We start from the raw sequence: 23562 nt of genomic DNA, 5'->3' as shown, positions 1-23562 counted from the left end.
AGTTTTATGGTAAAGTGAGTAACATTCAGTTTGAATGTTAGCCAAGAGTTCCTGCCCTCTCTTCCCCTCATGCCTCAATGAAACGGATATCATTTACTCTCTGGTTACATCCTAGGTTATACAAACAGCCTCCTATAGTTGCAGTAACTAGGATTAAACATTATTGCCCACTATCTTGCTCAGTTTTTGTTCTTTGAGTTTTTCATGCCTTGGGTGTTGGTTACATAAGCACCTTGTAAGGAGAGGTTGTGTTTTCTTTGCAGTCTGACACTGTCTGCACCATTGATTCCTAACCATTTTCCTCTTATCTAAAATAGATGGACATAAATAAAGAACATTACAGCATACTAACACATATATATGGAATTTAGAAAGATGGTAACGATAACTCTATATGCAAAACAGAAAAAGAGACACAGAAATACAGAACAGACTTTTGAACTCTGTGGGAGAAGGTGAGGGTGGGATGTTTTGAAAGAACAGCATGTATATTATCTATGGTGAAACAGATCACCAGCCTAGGTGGGATGCATGAGACAAGTGCTCCGACCTGGTGCACTGGGAAGACCCAGAGCAATCGGGTGGAGAGGGAGGTGGAAGGGGGGATCGGGATGGGGAATACGTGTAAATCTATGGCTGATTCATATCAATGTATGACAAAACCCACTGAAATGTTGTGAAGTAATTAGCCTCCAACTAATAAAAAAAATAAAAAATAAAAAAATAAAGATGCCAAATCCAAAAATAAAATAAAATAAAATAAAATAGATGGAGTATCTATTTTATAAGATGGTGGTTGATCCAAAGCACTCCTGACTGATGGTAGTAGATAACTGTATTGATAGAATGATCCACTACATCCTAGATTTGAGGAGAAAGACAAAGAAGACAGCACTGGGTGTTTTCTTTCCTGACAGTAGTCATTGCACCTGGCTGTCTCTGATCACAGCCCCTTTCTGATTTCCCCCTCCAAGCAGAATGCTGTTTATCCCACATCCTTTCTCTAATCTTTTGGGAATCCAGTGAGTGGACCTGTTCCCTAGTTACTCCCTGGTAACCGTGATCCATCCACACCTCAGCATGTCGGGTGAAACTTCCCTCACTCCATCTTCTCCACCCTTGTATGTGGGTCCCTTGGCTGCTCTATCTTGTTCTCATATCTGTTAGAACTCATTTTCTTCAGATGTTTGAACTCTCTGGCCAGCTTAGTTCTGTAAAGGCTCCCCAGAATCTTTTACCTCCTTAACACATGGCATTTGGTTCCATTTTGGTAATTCCCTAGCTTTCAGTCTTACATGGTAGTTCTCAGGAAAATCTGAGTTCATTATTTGAGCTTGATTTCATGGGGGGAACAAAATCTTCAGCCGACTTTTCAGCAGCTAAAACTAACTTTGCAGAGGTGGTCCAGAGTGAGGAGACAGAGAATCTCTGACCTGACAATCAAGATGCCTGCTTATCCCTAGTCCATCACTCAATCTCTTGTCGGCTTCACAAGGAAAATCAGAAACACCACTCAAATGTCATCACAGGGAATGGGGTTCCCATGGACTCAGGACTTCCACCAGAGAGCAGGGAATATGGTTCACCTGGAGTGGGCTTCTCTGCTCCAGACACTGTGCTTAGATTGCTCTACACCATCCATCTTCAGTGATTTTGGCCTGGTGGGTTGACCCACGTGCATTTCCTATTTCTGGTGTATTTCTATCTCCAGGTCAAAATTAAGGAAGCCACACATGTTCTCATAGCTAGCAAGTGGTAACAGTGGAATTAAAAAGCGGGTTTGGCTTTAAGACTCTGGTTCTTTCTAATGTACTTTATCCAGACTAGAATGCTCAGGGAAAATGGAAATAAAAACAAACTCCCTTCACATCAGCCACATACCTATGTTTAGACTTTTTGTTACTGGAAACTACTCTGTTGTAAACATTGTTTAAGATGACTTTTCCTATGTCAGCCGCTTAATTTTCAAAACTGTTCTCTCAGTCCCCTCATCCTCCCTCTCCCCATTCATCCTGCCCAGTCAGAACTAGAACTAGCACTAGAACTAGAACAGAAGCTAGAACACTTCGTCTTTTCCATCACTCCATCTTTGTAGCTCAGTGCTGCATGCATGCTCAGTTGTGTCCGACTGTTTGTGGCTCCATGGACTGTAGCCCAACAGGCTCCTCTGTCCACAGAATTTTCCAGGTAAGAATACTGGAGTGCTTGCCATTTCCTACTCCATCGGATCTTCCTGACCCAGGGATCAAACCTGAGTCTCTTGTGTCTCCTGCATTGGCAGGTGGATTCTTGACCATTAGCACCACCTGGGAAGCCCTCATGCAGTTTCTCTTCCTCACAATTCAGACCAGCCTCAGAGTCTCATGTTTTAATGAACTCTGGGCTCATTGCAAACATAGAAACCCTCACCTCCTAGCTGTTTGTTTTTAACATGTCATGCTCCAACCTGGGGTAAAAGTGACCACTTTCTTCTTCTATTCTTGATTTCTTAGGTAGGCCAAAAAGTTTGTTTGAGTTTTCCCATAGGCTCTTATGGAAAATCCTGAACGAACTTTTTGATCAACCTAATACATAGTGAGAAAAAGGCATGAGAAATCATGCTGATTGGTCTTGTATAAATTCATGAGATCTATATTTATCTGTCTAATGAAAAAAATATATTTTGGCCTAAGTTTTTACTTAGAAATTTTTATTCAACGTGTTGCCTGTTTATAGTGAAACAATGCTGAGGCTTTGGAGAGCCGTTTTGCCAAGATTATAAACTGCCAGCCCAGGGGTCCAATTCTGTTTACTTTACATGAAGTTTTTTTTTTTTTAACTTTGAAATCACTGCTTGTTTTTAAATATGGGGACATTTCACATAAATCTGGACTTTTAAGTTCTCTGAGAGATTGGAAGATCCAGCACACTCGGCTCTTATTTCCTCATAGCAGTGGCCTTTGGAGGTAAATACTGCTAATCCACATTCCTCTCCTAGCCACCTTCACTGATTTATCAGTTTGGGGCCCAATGGAGAATGTGGAGAATGTGGAGAATGTGGAATGGCCCACATTCTCAAAGTTCCTCATTTGTCTCAGTAAGTTGACCTTATCTTCCTCTTTGTCTCATTTTCCCCACTTGTCTCCTGCCTCAGTAGAAGTATTCCATCTCATCAAGGCCAAACCCATTTTCTATGCTGTCTGTATCATCCCTTGATATACAAATGTTAAAAATAAACCCATCCACTAACCCTACTTCCCCCTCAAACTGCTATCCCAATGCTCTCATGTATCTGTTTCAGGATGTATCTCTATTCCTTGCCTCTGTTATTTACTAGGGTTCACTTGCTTCTTAGTCCCTTATCTGCCTTGAACTTCCATTTTCTAAACTTAGTGGTGTTTTCTGTTTTTATTCTCTTTATCCCCTAGCAGGGTTTTGCATTGTTAACTATGTTGTCTAGAAATTCCTCTTTTAGATTGGACTGTAAAATCTTGGCCATCTGATTATTCCTTCTCAGCTTCCTCTTCTTGTCACCTAGATATCAGTATTACCCAAGGCTTTATCTTTGGCTCCCCTCCTTTCATGTTCTTACTCCCGGGCGTCACATAAGCATTGCTGTGAGGATTCTAGGCCACCACTGCCCGAGCTCCAGGTCCACACTTCTGTCTACCTGCAGGATGTTCTGCCAAGTCCTCTGATTTTTAAAAGTTTTTAACTTTTGAAGATTTATTCCCATATTTTCTTCTAAGAGTTTAGAAGAAACAGTTCTAGCTCTTAATTTTTTCTTTGATGTTGAATTAATTTTTGCGTGTAAAGTGAAGTAGATATTCAATTCCTTTTTTTCTTCTTTAGTCCTTTTATTTAAAACCATCTCAAACTGACTTTGCCATATCATTCTTCATGACTATACCATCTTTTAACGGTACAACTTGTCTGCCAGTCACCAAGGCATGAACCTGTGGGTCTTTTTCTTTATTTTTTTGACTTCTTCCTTTCTAACACCCAGCCCAAGTAGGCAATGTTACTTGGAAGATGCATTAGTCTCCTAGCTGTCATAACAGAATACCACGTAACAGAATCCCTTGTTGCTGAAGCAGAAATTTCTTTCTTCACAGTTCTGGAGGCTAGAAATCCAAAGTCAAGGTGCCAGCAGGCCTCTGTTGTTGGTTTGCAGATGGCAGCCTTCTTACTGTGTCTTCACGTGGCCCTTGCAGAGAAAGAGCCAGACCCACATTTTTGGACCTCTTTTAACCTTAATTATCTCTTTACAAGGCTCTATCTCCAAATAGTCATAAGATTTCAACATATGAATTTTGGGAGTGAAACAATTGAGTCCATAACAGACGGGGAGTCTAAGGCTTGAAGTAGAAAAAGTATCAAGGGTGAAGTGTTAGTCACTCAGTTGTGCCCAACTCTGGGACCCCACGGACTTCAGCCCACCAGGCTCCTCTGTCCATGGGATTTTCCAGGCAAGGATACTGGAGTGGGTTGCCACGTCCTTCTTCAGGGGATCTTCCCAACCCAGGTCTCTTGCACTGCAGGCAGATGCTTTACTGACTGAGCTACGCAGGAAGCCCAGGAAAAAACTGAGCAAGGGTGATAAGTCCAGGGAAAGTATACCACTTGTGGGGGAGCAGACAGGATGGGAAAACGACCACAGAATTAGGGTGTTCTGGCAACTCAGAGCTGAGAGCAGTCAGAAGCACAGCTGTGTTCACATTGGGCAGTGACCTCAGAAGACGGAATTGTGCATGTACCACTCTGTGCAACCTCTGAAGGAGAGGATTTCGATCCGGGGCCAGAGACCAGGCTTGACCACTGGAGCTTTTTGTGTCACAGAATTTTATTAAAGTATAAGAGAGAGAGAGAAAGCTTCTGACATAGACATCAGAAGGGGGCAGAAAGAATGCCCCCTTGCTAGTTTTTAGCAAGGTGTTTTATGTCTGTTAGAAAGCTGTTGATCAGATAAGAGAGACACCTCTAGGCTGAGGGAGTTTCATCAGGCCCCTCTCCCACAATATGAGTTTTATCTCCCGGTCATAAAACAATTGATATGAATACTGGTTTGTTAAGCCATTATTAGCTCAAGGTTTGAGAAAAGGAAAAAAAAGTTAGTCTTAGGCAGAACCATTTTGAAGAAAGGCAGATTCCAAAGTAAATACATAGTTTCATTAACATAGCTTAAGAAAAATATTTCCATAAGAAAAATGCATTGGTTAGCTCAAGGCAGAATCAGGTGTAGTCCACACAGAATTAAAAGAAGCCTCTTTTAATTTTGTGTAGAGAAGGAATAAAACCGTCACTTGCAATTTATTTCCTCCTGCCCCTTGGGGACCTCTGGCCTTCCCACCTGTTACCCTCTCAAATCCACAACAAAACTGTGTGTGAGTGAGGTAGGCAGTAATTAGGGAGATCACAGGGACCTGGTGTATCTCATGGTCAGTGTAAATAAATGTTTTGTACACCTGTGTTGTTGTACCTGTCCTGTCTGAGGCCGCCTCTGTGTGGAGAAATCTGAGAGGACAGGAGTGAAGCCTTAATACCACATGTGGCTGAGTCCTCTCTGGTTCCTCCAGCTCTTTCACCTCTCTTCTCACGTAGAGGTGCGGGCTCAGGCTGCACGTGAGGAGGATTAGCACAACAGCCTGCCTTACCTCCAGGGTGTCTTTGCTTCAGGCCATCCCTCCTACCACTAGTGGAGCCCAACTCTGATTCTGTCCTTCCTCTGCTTATAAGCCTTGCTTATAACATGCCTGAGTGCGTGCTAAGTCGCTTCAGTTGTGTCTGACTCTTTGCGACCCTATGGACTGTAGCCTGCCAGGCTCCTCTGTCCATGGGATTCTCCAGGCAAGAATACCGGAGTGGGTTGCCTTGCCCTCCTCCAGGGAATCTTTCTGACCCAGGGATTGAACCAGGCATCTCTTATGACTCCTGCATTGGCAGGTGGATTCCTTACCAATAGCGCCACCATGGAAGCCTCTGCTTGGTCCCTGCTGACCACCAAACTAAGGCCAGATCCCTTGGACTGTTATTAGAGGCCTTTACAGTCTAAGTTGTCACCCATGACAAAAGGATGTGTTGGCTGTCCTCCTGTTGGCTGTTCTTCAGTCACTTTGGGTTTTAGCTCTTCTTTAACCATCCCCAAGAACTTTGCCACTTCCATGCCTGAGGTTCATACTATTCTTTGTGGCTAGAATATTCTTTTCCTACTTCTGTCCTATTGAAGTCCTACCCATCTGTTGTCAATGTCTACATCAAATCCTATATAAATTGCGAAGCTTTCCTTGATTTGTCTCATGTTGTAGGTCTCATGGCATTTATACTCTGCTCACAGTGGTTGCTCATTCTGTACTAAAACTTTTCTTCACCCCTATTTAACTATAAAGTCCATGAGGATAGAGGTGTTGTTTTACTTTATTCCTTCAACTACTTAACAGTGTTCTGCATATCAGTTCAGTTTAATTCAGTTGCTCAGTTGTGTCCAACTCTTTGCAGCCCCATGAACCGCAGCATGCCAGGCCTCCCTGTCCATCACCAACTCCCAGAGTCCACCCAAACCCATATCCATCGAGTTGTTGATGCCATCCAACCATCTCATCCTCTGTCGTCCCCTTCTCCTCCTGCCCTCAATCTTTCCCAGCATCAGGGTCTTTTCAAATGAATCAGCTCTCTGCATCAGGTGGCCAAAGTATTGGAGTTTCAGTTTCAACATCAGTCCCTAATCAGTCCTTCCAATGAACACCCAGGACTGATCTCCTTTAGGATGGACTGGTTGGATCTCCTTGCAGACCAAGGGAGTCTCGAGTCTTCTCCAACACCACAGTTCAAAAGCATCAATTCTTTATAGTCCAACTCTCACATCCATACATGACTATTGGAAAAACCATAGCCTTGACAAGACAGACCTTTGTTGGCAAAGTAATGTCTCTGCTTTTTAATATGCTGTCTATTATGGTCATAGCTTTTCTTCCAAGGAGCAAGCATCTTTTAATTTCATGGATGCAATCACCATCCGCAGTAGAGGCAAATATTTGTGGCATGGACAAATGAAATCAGATTTGGGCCAATATGTCTTCTTGATGTTCAGCAGAATTTTGAGGGATCTTTGTTCATGATTCCAAACAAGTTGCATATACTCCAGGATGCTCATTGGAGAATCTAGTTGTTTGGCCTCAGACAGGAATGGAACTTGGGTTTCCACCCATCGGATGATAGAGGAGGAGAAATGGCCTCAACTCTTTTTAAAAAAAATTATTTATTTTGTCTGTACTGGGTCTTTGTTGCTGCGTGCGGGCTTTTTCTAGTTGAGGTGAGTGGGAGCTACTCTTTGCTGTGGTGCTCAGGTTTCTCATGGTGCTGTCTTCTCTTGTCATGGCGCACAGGCTCTAAGGCATGCAGGCTTCCACAGGTGTGCCATCACAGCACGTGGAATCTTCCTGCACCAGGGGTTGAACCCCTGACCCCTGCATTGGCAGGCAGATTCTTAACCACTGAACCATCAGGGAAGTCCCAGCCTCAACTCTTAAGGTGGTTAGGTTTAGGGGGACTGGAAAAGGTCCCCTCAGACTTAATTCACAGAACAAAGAGCCTGTGGGGGCTATTAAAGTTTGCTTTCATCTGCTGGATTCTGTTTGCCCGGGTCAGAACTAGAATGTGGTGGGAAGCAGAGGCACAGGCTTTAGGTTGCCACACACTCCTGTGCTGCAGGTCAGGAGGGACCGTGGGCAGAGCGGGATCCTGAGAACCTCTCCTAACCAGGCTGCCACCTTGGTTTCTCAAGTGGAGTAAAGGTGAGCTCAAGGTAGCTGTTAATAGTTCACCCAGCCTTGACATTCTTCTCTGACCCGTGAGGGTGTTATCCCAAGGCCGAGGGGCAGAGAAGGGGAGCTGGGAGCAGAAAGAGTGCTTTTGAGCATGAGTTTGTTAAACTCGTGGGGATTTTAAACATGCCCATGTTCCGTTTCAAGCCTGGACTGAGTCAGTAGATCTGAGGTGGGGCCTAACTAAGCATCTGTTTTTCTAAGTCTCTGTTAGTGATTCTGAGGGCCAGCTAGGATTGAGATTAAACATGTAAGGAGACTGTGAGGATTAAATGAGATCATGTAGCATGCCTGAATATAGCATGGTGAGTTTTAAATGGTAACGTGATTTACTATTACTGGCATCACCTGATGGTCTATAGATTTATGCTAACCACTGAGAAAATCTGTTCTGTCAGAGGAAACCAGCTGCCTTTGGGCAGACAACTCCCAGGACTGAGGAGATGAATGAAGATCCTCTAATTCTTGCTGACTTCACTTTTCCAGGAGTTATCTTTTTCTTCCTCAGAAAAATTTGCTCTTCCCTGACTTGTGTTTGATCTGATCTGTAGCGGTTTGGGGATTCTTTTTTTTTAAACTTTTATTGGAGTAGAGTTGATTTATAATGTCTTGTTTCAGATGTATAGCAAAGTGAATCTTATATACGTGTATATATAATACACATATCTGTTTATATATATATAAAGTATATAATATATTCATTCATTATTTTATATATATATATAATATACCCATCCATATATATATATATATATATATATATATATATAATAACCCATTAGGTTATTACAAAATATTGAGTGGAATTCCTTGTGCTATACAGTAGGTCCTTATTAGTTATCTATTTTATATAAATATGTATATATATTTATATATAGTAGTGTGTATCTGTCAGTCCCAATCTCCTCATTCATCACTTTCCTCCTTTGTAACCAAAAGTTTGATTTCAAGATCTGTGAGTCTGTTTCTGTTTTTCTTTCATAAAATAACACCTGGAAACTAACAGGAGTTAGATAACTGCTTTAGAGCAGGAAGTAGTTTGGAAAACCCTGTGTTTCCTTTTGTTTTGGGAGATGCTTTGTGTTCTTGTCAGGTTCCCACTGATCTTGAGATGCTCAAATATTTCTCAGGAGACAAGAGCTTTTGATAGACTAAGTACCTTTAAAATCCCCTCACTTCTAGTCCTCCCCTGCACTGAGTGGAAGTGGGGGGCTTAGGAGCATTTCCGCCCATGGTATTTTTTAACTGGACCTTTCCACTTACAGCAACTATCACGGAACAGAGGGCTTTTTGAGGTGCCAGTGACAAGGCAGTGGCGCTTCACTGCTGGGGATCCCACTGACCTGGGGATCAGTTAAAATGGAATCTCACTATTTTCACAAACTAGCCTTGTTGGGGGAAGTCCTGCAGGTTCTAGACCCAAACACATGAACTGAGGGGAAAATGAGGCTTCCTCCTAGCCTTGGCCAGCTAAGCTGAACCCTTCTGGTGGTTAAGTCTCACTTTTGTGGTCATGATCCTCTCAGGAGCAGCTCCTGCTCAGACTTGTGGTCCACCCAGCCCTGCTGGGAGGGTGGGTGTCCCCTGGCACTGGGTATGAGCCCATGTTGATGGACCTGGGAGACCTTTGCCTGCCTTGGCCTTGGAAGAGTCTCCTGGATCCTACCAGACATTTCTCTCCTGCGGAAAATCATGTGGTGGCTTCAGTCCTTTCTCTGGCCAGCTTCATAGGTCCTACCTGCCCTCCTCCCTAACTTCTAAGATGTACCTGCATTTTCTCCTTGACCAGGGACATATTATTCCCTTTCCTGGTAGCAATGATCTAATCCTTTTAGAAGGTGGGGTCTAAAGGTTCGATTAATAATTAAGTTTGATTTTAAAAAATCTCTTTGGCTCATACCTGGAGTCTTTCCTACCTACCAGCTGGCACTTTGTTCTCCTTCCCACACACAAGCAACTTTGTTGCCAAGAACTGACTCTTCTCAGAGCTCAGAAATGGTTAGAGCTTTCTTTCATTTCCAGTATTTTATTTTGGCTATTTTAACTGGGGAATAAAGCTGACTGAGGGTTTGATGGACTCCAGTTTCAGACTGCTCATATGATGTTGTAGAAATCTATGGGCCTTCATTAATTACATATCTATCTGCCATAGGGTTCTGATCCCTGTATTCTCAGGAAGTGGAAGATGGGGATGGGGGCTAAAGAAACAAGATCTTTTTTTTTAAAATCATTACCTTCACTTGTTTTTAATTTTTAAACATTGAAGTATAATGATTTACACTATTCTGTTTCAGGTGTACAACATACTGATTCAAAATTTTTATAGACTATACTCCATTTAATGGAGTAGGAAATGGTAATCCACTCTAGTATTTCTTGCCTGGGGAATTCCATGGATGGAGGAGCCTGGTGGACTACGGTCCATGGGGTCTCAAAGAGTCAGACATGACTGAGCAACTGAGCACATACATACTCCACTTAAAGTTATTATAAAATATTGGCTATATTCCCTGTGCTGTACAATATATCCTTGTAGCTAATTTATTTTATTCACAGTAGTTTGTATCTCTTAATCCCTGACCCATGTCTTGCCCCTCTCCCCTTCCCTCCCACCACTGGTAACTACTAGTTTGTTTTTTATATCTGTGAGTCTATTTTTGTTTTGTTATATACATTTTATTTTTTAGATTCCACATATAAGTGATAACATATAGTATTTGTCTTTCTCTGTCTGATTTATTTCACGAAGCATAGAACCCTCCAGGTCCAGCCGTGTTGTTGCAACGTTTCATTCTTTTTTGTGGCTAAGTAGTTTTCCATTGTATATATGTACCATATCTTCTTTATCTGTTCATCTGTCCGTGGACACTTGGGTTGCTTCTGTATCTTGGCTATTGTAAATAATAGTGCTATGAACATTGGGGTGTGTATCTTTTCAAATTAGTGTTCATTTTCTTTGGATATATACCTAGGAGTGGAATTGCTGGGTCATATGATAATTCTATTTTTAATTTTTTGAGGAATCTTTGTACTGTCTTCCATGCACCCATTTACATTCCCACCAGCAAGTGTATGAGGGTTTCCTTTTCTCCACATACTCATCAACACTTGTTAGTTGTGGTCTTTTTGATGACAGCCATTCTGATGAATGTGAGGTGATATCTCACTGTGGTTTTGATTTGCAAGAAAAGGAAGAAGAAACAGGAAACAGTATTTTAAAAAATGTATTTCTTAATTAGGGGAGAATTGCTTTACACTGTTGTGTTGGTTTCTGTCATACATCAACACGAATCAACCACAGGTTGAGTCTCCCTCCCACCCCTGACCCCACCCCTCTCCCAGGTTGTCACCGAGCCCCAGGCTGGGCTCCCTGAGCCATACGGCAAACTCCCACCGGGTCTGCTCCACATGTGGTAATGGCTGTGTTTCAGTGCTACCCTCTCAATTCTTCCCGCCCTCTCCTTCCCCCACCGTGACCACAAGTCTGTTCTCTATGTTTGTGTCTCCACTGCTGCCCTACAAATAGGTTCATTAGTACCATTCTTCTAGATTCCAGATATATGCATTAATATCTGATATTTGAGGAAACAGCACTCTTAAATACAAAGGTCCTTCCCAGCTCAGCCCCAGGTTCCAGAGTCCCAGGCATCCTCATCATGGAGCAGACAGTCTTGCTAAAGTGACGGATTCCAGCCCTGCTTTAGGGGCCAGTGTAACACCAGGACGTGGACTAGACCCACAAGGACTGACCTGTACCAGAGCCCAGTCCTCTTGACTCCTAGCTGAACCATCTCTATACAAGATGGCAAAGGAGACAAACAGTTTTAGGGCTCTATGTAAGTCCAGGCTTTGAAGGTTTGATTGGCTTTCTGCACTGATTGAAAGTGTTAAATATTTCATCAATTTGAGGTGGGCACCAGCATTAATCCTTTAGTGGTTGAATTGTGGGGAGGGCAAACAGGGTGGAAGGATGTAACCCGGGGCTTGGAGCAGTGGCTGTTTCCCCATCAATGTGGTAGCATTTCTATCAGTATTTTCATCATTGTGAACTGGCTCTAATTCTCTGGGCTTCAACCATAGATGTTGAAAAGAAACTCTGACCTTGAACACCTGACCCTTCAAAGACATAAGTGCAGATCTGAGTGATTACTCTCTGGCTGTTTCAAACTTGAAACAAACAAAACAACTTGAGATTTTGCCCAGAAATGCATTTGTGTTTCCTTTTATTTCAGACTTTCAGGTCTCTATTTAGATACAGGAAAGCTTTGCTCTTCTCCTCTCCCCAAACACTAGACTGTCCTGCTATCAAGGAGGTTTCCCTTTCCATCCTTGAGAGTAAGACCCTGTGGTTGCCACTGCAGAGTGTGAGATGGCTGAATTTTATGGGTGGGTACCTTATCATTTTTTTGGGCTCCAAGATCACTGTAGATGGTGATTGCAGCCATGAAATAAAAAGACTCTTACTCCTTGGAAGGAAATTTATAACCAACCTAGACAGCATATTAAAAAGCAGAGACATTACTTTGCCAACAAAGGTCCGTCTAGTCAAGGCTATGGTTTTTCCAGTGGTCATGTATGGATGTGAGAGTTGGACTGTGAAGAAAGCTGAGTGTCGAAGAATTGATGCTTTTTGAACTGTGGTGTTGGAGAAGACTCTTGAGTGTCCCTTGGACTGCAAGGAGATCCAACCAGTCCATCCTAAAGGAGATCAGTCCTGGGTGTTCATTGGAAGGACTGATGCTGAAGCTGAAACTCCAGTACTTTGGCCACCTCATGCGAAGAATTGACTCATTGGAAAAGACCCTGATGCTGGGAGGGATTGGGGGCAGGAGGAGAAGGGGACGACAGAGAATGAGATGGCTGGATGGCATCACCGACTCGATGGACATGAGTTTGAGTAAACTCTGGGAGTTGGTGATGGACAGGTAGCCTGGCGTGCTGTGATTCATGGGGTCGCAAAGAGTCGGACATGACTGAGCAACTGAACTGAACTGACCTTAGAAATGCGTGGATTCCCTGATGGCTTAGTGGTAAAGAATCTGCCTGCAATGCAGGAGACTCCGGTTTGATCCCTGGGTTGGGAAGATCCCCTGGAGAAGGAAAAGGCAACCCACTCCAGTATTCTTGCCTGGGAAATCCCATGGACAGAGGAACCTGATGGGCTACAGTCCAGGGGGTTGCAAAGAGTTGGACATGACTTAATGACTACACAACAACTTTATTACTTTAAAAAAAATTAATTTATTTTAATTGGAGGCTAATTACTTTACAATATTGTAGTGGTTTTACCATACATTGACATGAGTCAGCCATTCTGAACCCCCCTCCCATCTCCCTCCCCATCCCATCTCTCAGGGTCATCCCAGTGCACCAGCCCTGAGCATCCTGTCTCATGCATCGAACCTGGACTGGCAATCTATTTCACATATGTTAATATACATGTTTCAATGCTATTCTCTCAAATCATCCCACCTTACCTTCTCCCACAGAGTCCAGAAGTCTGTTCTTTACATCTGTGTCTCTCTTGCTGTCTTGCATATATGGTCATCGTTACCATCTTTCTAAATTCCATATATATGTATTAATATACTGTATTGGTGTTTTTCTTTCTGACTTACTTCACTCTGTGTAATAGGCTCCAGTTTCATCCACTTCATTAGAACTGATTCAAATGCATTCTTTTTAATAGCTGAGTAATATTCCATTGTGTATATGTACCACAGCTTTCTTATCCATTTGTCTGCTGATGGACATCTAGGTTGCTTCCATGTCCTAGCTATTGTAAACAGTGCTGCGATGAACATTGGGGTACACATGTCTCTTTCAATTCTGGTTTCCTCGGTGTGTATGCCCAGCAGTGGGATTGCTGGGTCGTATGGCAGTTCTATTTTCAGTTTTTTAACGAATCTCCATACTGTTCTTCATAGTGGCTGTACTAGTTTGCATTCCCACCAACAGTGTAAGAGGGTTGCCTTTTCTCTGCACCCTCTCCAGCATTTATTGTTTAAACAAACAACTGTAGGAATGAGCATTCATATGATGATTATAAACAGCCTCATCTCTCTCTTTTTTTTTTTTTTAAGCCTCATCTCTTGATGAAAATATCTAATGGTCTTTATTTTGAATAATTATAAGGACATGTTTAGAATTTTGTAGGATTTGGATGAAGAGTCTCTATAATTACCTCCAAATTTCAGAGGGATTTTCTTTTTTTTTCCTTCAAGAGTTTTCAGGCCTATGAAATTGAGAGCTGATAGGAATCTAGGAGTAGGTTTGGACATAGATGTGGATTAAAGTTGGAAAATGGAATTGATGCTTGTGGATAGATGATCAGCAGAAAGAGAAGCCAAAGAGAAGTCAGAAGGACCACACACAGATGCCTCTGTGTGAGAAGCCCCACTCTGGTGCTTCCCTCTTCTCCCCTAACTGCCTACTTCCCCCCGTTCCCCCCAAAGCAGCATCTTCCTGGTGGCTGGTCCTGATACAGTAGAGCGGCTAACACTCTCCCAAGTGTGGGTGGCAACCTTGGTGATTGTGTCTTCACTTTTCTCTGCCCTTGGTCCTCAGTGGGGTGAACTCAGCCTTAGGTTCTTGTCAGGCCCTGGTAAGACATTACTTGAAACACTGTTTCTTGTTTCCTTGGCTGCTTAGTCATCCACGCCCCTGGTGGCTTGTCTGCCAGACTCTGCAGAGACCAAGTGAAGTAGCCACAGGGTCAGGCCATGGGAGGCTTTCTGCCCCATGTGTACTGGGCACGGAGGTAGGAGGATGGCCATCTGGAAACACCATGCGTGGCTTCTAGGGAGCCTATTCACCCTCCCCACCCCTGTGCAGTTTTCTGCTCCTGTCCTTCCAGGAGAGATGAATGGTTTATTCTGAGTTACTGGTGGGGAGCTGTGATGAGGGGAACATGAGGGTTTGCCCGGCAGGCAGTTGACCCAGCAGAGTCTAGCCTCTGCTTTACACACACCAGCAGTTCTGGCCTCTGTTCTCAATCCCCCATGGAAAAAAAATTGCTTCCACCAGGAAGGGTTGGGGACCCCTGGCCGGAAATTTTTTTTTTTTTAATTTTATTGATGTATAGTTGATATACAACTTTGTGTTCTTTCTGCTGTAAAGCAAAGTGATTCACTTATACATATTTTTCATATTATCTTCCTTTATAGTTGATCACAGGATAGTGACTATAGTTTCCTGTGCCTGGCAGGAATCTTACACTTAATGACTGGGTGACAGGGCTCCAAGCTTTTACACTTTTCCTTTCCTCATCCTGTGGCCCAGGACCTCGATCCTACAATGGGGTGAAAGAAGTAGCAAGGTGGGTGGAAAAAGAAGGGGCTTCAGGAGGGATAAATCTGACCCAGCAGTGGGAACCCTCTCTCTGTGGGGGAATCCCTATTCCTCTCTGACTAGAACTTCACGGTCCTGGAAACTACTTTTCTGTTTCCAATGTGTCATGTCAGCTCTTAGGTCTGGCTTCTCTGATTTTTAATTATTTGAGGTCTTCCTTAACTTGTCCCATCTCACCACTCTAATTTTTCAGGTCTTGGAAAAGTCATTTCTCTAGGAAGCCGTACTTTATTCTTCCCACCCCATTCCTTGCTCCCAAGACTCTGTTATGTTCTCCCTCATCACTCTGTTCTTCCCTAGAAGATCATTCACCACATGTTTCTGTAAAAACATGTTCTCCCTGACATGAGAGGAAAAGTATAGATTTGTCTTGTCACAGATTTATCTTCAACACCTTGAACTTGGCAAGCCCTTCAGATATTTAAATGAAAGTGGACTTGGATTTTCTTAAAAATTTTAAGTAATATATTTGGAACTAATTTTTTTTGGTCAGGGGACAAAAGGGAATTTGGTTTTGGAACTACTGAAATTGAAGCATCTGTGTCCAGTACCTAGCTGAATACATGGGTCTGAAACTCAAGTGAAAGGTCATCTTTGGGGAGGAACAGATTTGGAAATCACTACCAAGTCCTGGAAGGTGACCTCCCATACCCCAAATGTTGCTACCTGAACAGCTGGGAGCTGGTGTGATTAGAAGAAAAGATGTATAGGAGATGGAGTACAGATTTCTCACCCCAGTTAGACTCTTTCTCAAGGATTTACCCATTCACTTTTCATCACAGAAATGGCCTCCACCTTCCACCCCCGAGAATGTAAGCTAACCAAACAGGAAGGGAAAAGCTATGGCTTCTTCCTGCGAATTGAGAAGGACACTGACGGCCACCTGGTCCGGGTGATTGAGAAGGGTAGCCCAGCAGAGAAGGCGGGTCTCCAGGATGGAGACAGAGTTCTTAGGATCAATGGTGTCTTCGTGGACAAGGAAGAGCATATGCAGGTAAGCGGGACATTTGGAGTTCTTGAAGGATCTCTTTAGCCCCTATATCTCTGATGATTTTAGTTCTGGGTGTTAGTGGAGCTTTCCTTGCTGCCACTGGTAGGGCAGGACACCTTTACAGCTCTACTCTGCCAGCTAATCAACTCTCCTATGATTAACCAAGAACTGTAAAAGTTATTCCTAGGTTTGAATAGTGTCAGGTCTAATGTGCATTGCATATTTGCTATGTGAACGGGACTATACTAAGCAATTTCACATTCATTATTTTGTTAAATCCTTGGCACAACCCATGAGGTACCATTTGACAGTCGAGGAAGTGGAAGCTTAGATACCTTAGCTTGCTAATGTGTTCACACAGTGAACATATGGGAGTGTCTGACCTCACCCCAATTCTATCTGCCTCTAAGTGGGTGCTCTTTCACTGTACTATGCTGTCTCTGTAGACTCAGGACATGCTGTGCTTCGGGACAGCATTCATCCCGGGAGAAGACCAGTCCTAGTAGAAGTTCCCTGGGCTGGGCTTGGGCTGCACTCTATAGAGTCCAGTGGTGCTAAAGGCCCAGCCTAATCTGTCCCTGGATCTTGGTGGGGCCCAGGTGCAGATGGCTGGGGGATGATCTACTGACTACTCAAATGTCAGGGGTCAGGTGATAGAATCTCCAGAGTCAGATGGTGAGCACTGCTCTCTCACCCACAACCCTGGTGGTTGATAGAGGGTTACTGGTTAAAGTTAATCTTTTTCTTTCTTCCTCTTAGGTTGTGGATCTGGTCAGAAAGAGTGGGAATTCAGTGACTTTACTAGTTCTGGATGGGGATTCCTATGAGAAAGCCATGAAAAAGCAAGTAGACTTGAAAGCATTGGGTCAAAGTCAGGAGTCGAGTTTGAACGATAAGAAGCCGCCCTCTGTGATGAACGGAGGAGCACAGATGTGGACGCAGCCACGGCTCTGCTACCTAGTGAAGGAGGGGGGTAGCTATGGCTTCTCTCTGAAAACTGTCCAAGGTGAGCTTGAAGGTGGGGCAGGGACAAACAGCTTTCTGGAAGAGAGAGACTGGTATCTGTTAACGACTTCGTTGACTAACTCATCAATTGCTATGGAGATTCAACAGCAGCCTCTCTCTCCCTGGCCCTTCCTTGGCACAGCTGTGCACAGAGGGATCAGGATGTTGGACAACAGCACTGTGGAGGGACACTGGGCACCCCTGTCTCCCTGTGTTTGTTAAGCTGAGCCCTCGAGGCCAGAGGGTTAGAGGGTTGATGCTTCTTTGGGGGTAAAGATGGAGGAGAGAATGGAGAATAAGAGGCAAGAAAAAGGAGGTTCTCCGTGAACTACTTTTGAATTAGAATGATACCTCTTTTCATCTCTGAGTGTCCAGGTGGTCACTTATTCAAAAAATCCTTGCACACCTATTTATGTATCAGCTGCTGTTACAGTTGCCGCAGGCACGGCCAAGATCCCCACCCTCCTGTGGCATCAAGATAGTACCCTCAGCTGTGGCTATGCTCTGAGATGTCTCCCTGACCTCTAGCTGAGAGGTACAGTGATTTGAGAAACCCCAACCATCAGAAAGTACTAGAGGTTCTGTTCCTAGCATTTCAGAGTTGCAGGCTGACCCATGAACAGTTGACCGTGGTTTTCTAATGGTTTCACTGGGATTGAGGTTGGAACCATAGCTGAATTAGGGTTTTGGTTCCACCTCTAACGTTGCTCCTTCCCTGTTCTTTCTGTACTAGAGAGGCACTGGTGGCGGGTCATAATTTGGTTAAGTGATAAAGAGCTTCCTAGGTGGCTCTATTGGTAAAGAACCTGCCTGCCAGTGCAGGAAATGTAAGAGATGTATGTTTGATCCCTGGGTTGGGAAGATCCCCTGAAGAAGGAAATGGCAACCCACTCCAGTATTCTTGCCTAGAGAATACCATGGACAGAGGAGCCTGGTAGGCTATACATAGCCCATGGAGTTGCAAAGAGTCAGACATGACTGAGCAACTAATGCTTGGCTTGGAAAGAGTGGACTAATACTAAACATGGTTTCTAAGGCTTATTTAACCTGTTAGCAAGAGAAATAAACTAGCTATAAGAGATATTTCTTGAGTTTGTCAGTTGTTAAAACACAGTGATATAGGTGGTCAGGGGAAGCCTGGCATTTCTCAGAGGTTTATTATCAGTAATATGGTAAAAAAAGAAAAGAAAGAAAGAAAAAAAGAAATTGCAATTCAGACTCTATTCATTTGGCCTCTGTGTAATGTCTGTGGTGAAAAGTTTAAATTAGCTTTATGAAGAAAATGTTTCCTTCATGACAAACATAAAAAGGTAACAGGAGAAATGCCAAGTATTTAAGGAAGCAGAGTTTAAACTATTATTTTTCTTTACAAATGGTTTATGTAGTCATAATGAAGGTACCCTTTGCCTAGGCTGAAATATTAATATCTTGAAAGAACTGATAGCATTTCCCTAGGAAGCACCTAAATCATACTTCCTGCTAATCCAGACTGACCGTGTGTGTGTATGCTTTCCTCTCTTCCCATGCCTGTTTTCTTTAGCCTGCATCAGTGAGATTCATTCAGTCCACTGCGATGTGGTAGTTGGACAGAACAGAGCAGATGCCATCTAATTCTACAAATGCAAAGGAGAGGGAGTATGACCCAGTGATGCAGAGTGGGCATGATTTGCTACTTTCTGGTTCAAGAGGCCAGTGCCACTTGAGATTCTTTCTGTGTACTTAGTTGGGCTCAGAAATCCTATTCAAATCAATGAAAACCAACTGAGTAATGGCTGTGTCAAGTTTGTGCTATGAGTTCTAATTGTCCTTCTGTATCAAAGTCTATTTGAGTTAGCCCTAAAATGCGAAGTTCTAATTTTATATTATTGGGAGAAAACCCTTTGCTGTTAGACTTTCAGTGTAATGGAGTTGTGACACTTGTCTACCCCCTACTCTCCTTCAGGTAAAAACGGAGTGTACATGACTGATATAAAACCTCAAGGTGTGGCTATGAAAGCTGGAGTCCTGGTTGATGACCACTTGATTGAAGTGAATGGAGAGAATGTAGAGGATGCCAGCCATGAGGAGGTAGTTGAAAAGGTATATCCCAAAGGAGTACTTTTCTCACCCTTAACTTTCACTCTGCTCTCATCAGAAGCGACAGGAAGACAGGAATGGTAGTTTATGATGGGAAGACTATGAAAATGGGAAGCTAAACCTTTGTATTAACAGCAAACAGACTCACTAGTGGTGTAAGCAGTGTTAACATAGGGTTTTGGAATGAGGCCTTTGCTAGTTTCATGTTGTCTTGAAAAGTGTTCTAAAAAACCATTATCTTCTGGATCTTATGTGTAACTGACTGGAATCACTCTCTAAACTTGTAATAAATTCGATGTTGAACCAATGTTACTAAAGTGTTTTAATACAAGCTGGAAGATGACCAGTGTGGGTGATGAATCTTGAGTTACACATGGGGAGTATTTGATGTGTTATACCCCAAATCTTACGCCCCAGCATGATTCCAGGATGCATGAAAAACACTCAGAGTTTTTCCTTTGGGGTCACATGGAACCTTGAAAATTGAACAACTTTATCTTTTCTTGGTAGAATGATATTTCAAAGTAGACCTTTACTTTCTTTTCCAAATTCCTTTCCTAGTCTTCACCTAAGTACCTTTCTGGGTTTTCTGAATTCCAGCTTTCACTTGGGTTCAGTTAGCATCTGTGTGGGTGACATCATACTTAACAAAGGGAGAAACAACTGTATAAGGGAAGATAAATAAATACCAGTGAAGTAGTACAAAACAGTGTTATAGCTTAAGCTCAGGACTTACATCCCATATATCCTGTTTAATCTATAGACTGTGTGCCTCAACACAGAAACTTTTCTATTTCCCAGCATCTTTCTTGGAGACTGATGGTGGTCCTCACCTGTGAGTGTTGTTGCAGGTGAAGAAGTCTGGAAGCCGCATCACGTTCCTGCTTGTGGACAAGGAAACTGACAAGCACCATAGCGAGCAGAAGATAAAAGTCAAGAGAGAAACAGCCAGTCTGAAACTGCTACCCTGCCAGCCCCGTGTAGTAGAAATGAAGAAGGGAAGCAATGGCTATGGTTTCTACCTGAGGGAAAGCCCAGAACAGAAAGGTAAGGCACTTGAAGAGCAGAAAACTTGGCAGTGTAACCATCCAATTCTTCATCCCAGTGTGACTCCAGAGTTCATTAGGCCCCCACAGCCCCCCCATCAGGGTATCCTTAGGTTTTCATAGCAGAATTATAAGGCAGAATTTTGGATCTGAGCAGTAGCATGCTAGTAAATTGGCTCTCTGGGAAAAATAAAAAGCCCTAATCTGTAGCATGTGTTGTTTCGTTGTGGTGTAAATACTCCCACCATGTCTGATTTCAAGCTACAACATGCTGTCATAGAATGCAAAGTTGAGAAGTATTCTCATGAGCTGGTTTGAGACAGCGCCAACACACCACTAGATCTGAGGCAGGGGTGTGGGTGGGGATCTGGGACATGAATAGAACCAGGAGTCTTTCTGATTCCCTGTAATTCAGTAAGAATTAAGGTCCTCCTACACAAGCTGAATACATTAGGAAAAAAAAAATGTAGGTTCAGGCCATGAAAACTGTTATTCACCCAGAAGTTGCCATTTTCTTTCCATCATATATATTTACATTAATTTATGAAACATTAGTTTGACTCATATGGTATAAAAACATCCTCAGGATCTTTGAGAATATCGAATGAATGCAATGAGAATTCTTCAGTCAAGAAGACCCCTATTTACTAGAGGAGATAAGACACATATGTCCATAACTGAAGGTAGATGGTGAGAAACATCTTAAAACAGGGCAGTTAAGATACTATGGAAATTCAATGTTGGAGCAAGTTTTTCTCACTAAAAAGGTATTGGGAGGCCTCATAGTAAAGGTAGCACTTGAACTCTGGCTTTGTAGTATGAACAGAATTTGGGCAAGCTGATGGGGTAGAGACAAGTTAAGTCCAATTCATGAAGATAGGATTGTGTGAATAAAGCAGGAAGAAACAGGTTCAGTTTGATGGCCATTTAAAGTACAGCACAGAAAATCAAGTTAGAAAGGTCAGTTGAAGAGACACATGATGGACTATGAGTGCATGGTGAGGAGTTTAGACTTATTTCCAGAGTTAGTGGGGAGTTATTCTCTCTCAGTGTGAGAGAGAAGAAAAATTAAGCCTACATTGGCTTGGGGGCTTTACACATCTCAATTACTCCTAATAATTTTGCAAGAATTGCTGAAATTGGGGACTTGAAGAAGATACAACAATTTTTACATGGTCAAATAGTTCTAGTACAGCTAGAATCAAAATTAGGTCTATTTAGTTCCAAAGCTCACACTCATGCTGTCGTGCTTGGGAGTGACTTGCTCAGACGTTGCATCAAGATGAAACTGAAGGCAGGTCTGTACTGGAGAAGGCAAACAAGGAGGGGAGAACAACTGATAAGGTAGCAGTTTAGCAAGAATTCAAGGCAGGAATACAAACTGCATTTCAGGCAGAAGAACTAGGGCTCCAGAAGAGATGTGTAAAAATATTAAGGTAGCACTGAAGGACTTGGCTGATTAGACACAGGGAGTGGATGCTGAGGAAGAATCATGCTACGTGTCAGTGACAGGAGGATGGTGCTCCCACTAACAGGTGACCAAGAGATGCCAAGCAACTAGCTGGAAAAGTGAAATTGGAGCTTGTTAAAACTGTATGAGGGGCAAAAAAAAAAAAAAGGTGAGAGATCTGAAGGCTTCTAGTGAAGATGGTTCAATTCCTGAAGACTCAACACCCAACAAGGCAGATGACACTTTAGAAGGCCCCCGAATGTCTGCTAAGCTAGAGTGAACCTCAATTCTTGTGTTTATTCCTGGAATGAGTTCTGATCGAGGTGGATAGGATGCGTATAGATATCCTAGTGGGAAGGACAGGAGTTGTATTCAGCATGCCTTTTATATCTATTTTATAAGGGCTTTAGGCCCCAGCAGAAATCCCTCCATTTGTTTTCTAGGGATCTTTCTGATAATTTTATTTAAATTTTATTAAAATTTTTTTTTTGGCGGGGGTAGGTCAAATCATCAAGGACATAGATTCCAAAAGTCCAGCAGAAAAGGCTGGCTTGAAGAACAATGACCTGGTTGTTGCTGTCAATGGCACGTCTGTGGAGTCCCTTGATCATGACAGTGTGGTGGAAATGATTAGAAAGGGCGGAGATCAGACCTCTCTGTTGGTGGTAGACAAAGAGACAGACAACATATATAAACTGGTAAGTAATACAAGGTCACATATTCATGAATTAAGGTTGGGTCCATTCACTCATGCCCTCAAATTCTGGTTAAGCTACCACTTTGATCTTCATACTGGAAGAGGCATAACAATCATCATTAACGCTGCACTGAAGCTCAAATTGGTAGATAAGAGAATGTGATGGGTTCATGAGGTTTAAGTCCTTGGAAATAAGATTTTTGAAAGAATTTGCAAATATAACTGCAGAATTTCTCCTGGTGACCTGGGAAAAATCTATGAAAAACAGCCTGGAAATAAGCAGATGTAGTCCTAACTTTCCCAAATAGAGAATGACTGGATTTTAACCTATAGACCAATGTGTTCTATCAATCCCATGTAAAAGCCTAGAAGGGATTATTAGTTTATAAACCCTTAGCAAGGGAGTAGAAACACAGATTCATCAAGACCAAGCTGTGTCAAACTAACCTTATTTCCTTTTATCTTTTAGTCACAATACCTATTGTCTGCATATTTTAAGGTCTTTTATAACACTTTTATCACAAGAATTGAGGTTCACTCTAGCTTAGCAGACATTCAGGGGCCTTCTAAAGTGTCATCTGTCTTGTTGGGTGTTGGTCACAAAAATGAACAAAGATGAACTTGTTCTATGTGATATACAATAGAAGCATCCAAAGGTATATAAATGATATAGAGGGAGGAATATTTTGGGTGGTAGAATTAGCCTCCTTCAGATTAGAAAAACCTGAAGCTTAGACAGACTAAATGATTGGCTAAAATCACCCATTTTATCAAAGACTGAAGTCAGTATTTGAAAGCAAGTTTTAATTTATTATGCCATACTCCCTCCCAGCACATTTTGAATAGACATTTCAAGACATTTGTGTAAAGAAGACTAAAGAGTGAACTGGATGATAGAAAAATTAATGGGTTTTTAGCTAGTTGAACCACCATTCCTAAGAGTACTTGATACTGGACCAAATGTCAACCCGAACAGATGTCTAATAGCATGCTGTTTGTTCCTAAGCTAGTATATTATTAAATGTGGATGGAGACATGGAAAACCTATTTAATATACTTAAGTCAACAGTTCAGTTCAGTTCAGTCGTTCAGTTGTGTCCGACTCTTTGTGACCCCATGAATCACAGCACGCCAGGCCTCCCTGTCCA

The 23562-nt window shown here is 42.6% G+C and overlaps 1 protein-coding gene across 3 annotated transcripts in view; it reads left to right on the top strand.

The window, feature by feature from the left end:
- PDZK1 (PDZ domain containing 1) overlaps positions 1 to 23562 on the top strand; it is a 53382-nt gene that overhangs the window by 21703 nt on the left and 8117 nt on the right. For all 3 annotated transcript variants that reach the window (XM_043456750.1, XM_043456744.1, XM_043456735.1), the window contains exons 2-6: positions 15932 to 16143; positions 16900 to 17146; positions 19088 to 19224; positions 20073 to 20268; positions 22219 to 22415. In XM_043456750.1, the coding sequence (XP_043312685.1) occupies positions 15934 to 16143; positions 16900 to 17146; positions 19088 to 19224; positions 20073 to 20268; positions 22219 to 22415 (987 nt within the window). In that variant the 5' untranslated portion in view covers positions 15932 to 15933. The remainder of the gene's footprint in view (positions 1 to 15931; positions 16144 to 16899; positions 17147 to 19087; positions 19225 to 20072; positions 20269 to 22218; positions 22416 to 23562) is intronic.

This window comes from Cervus canadensis, chromosome 2 (assembly GCF_019320065.1).
Source record: "Cervus canadensis isolate Bull #8, Minnesota chromosome 2, ASM1932006v1, whole genome shotgun sequence".
Taxonomy (NCBI): domain Eukaryota; kingdom Metazoa; phylum Chordata; class Mammalia; order Artiodactyla; family Cervidae; genus Cervus; species Cervus canadensis.
Note: the sequence above shows the minus strand (reverse complement) of the source record. Positions and strands in the feature narration are given on the sequence as shown.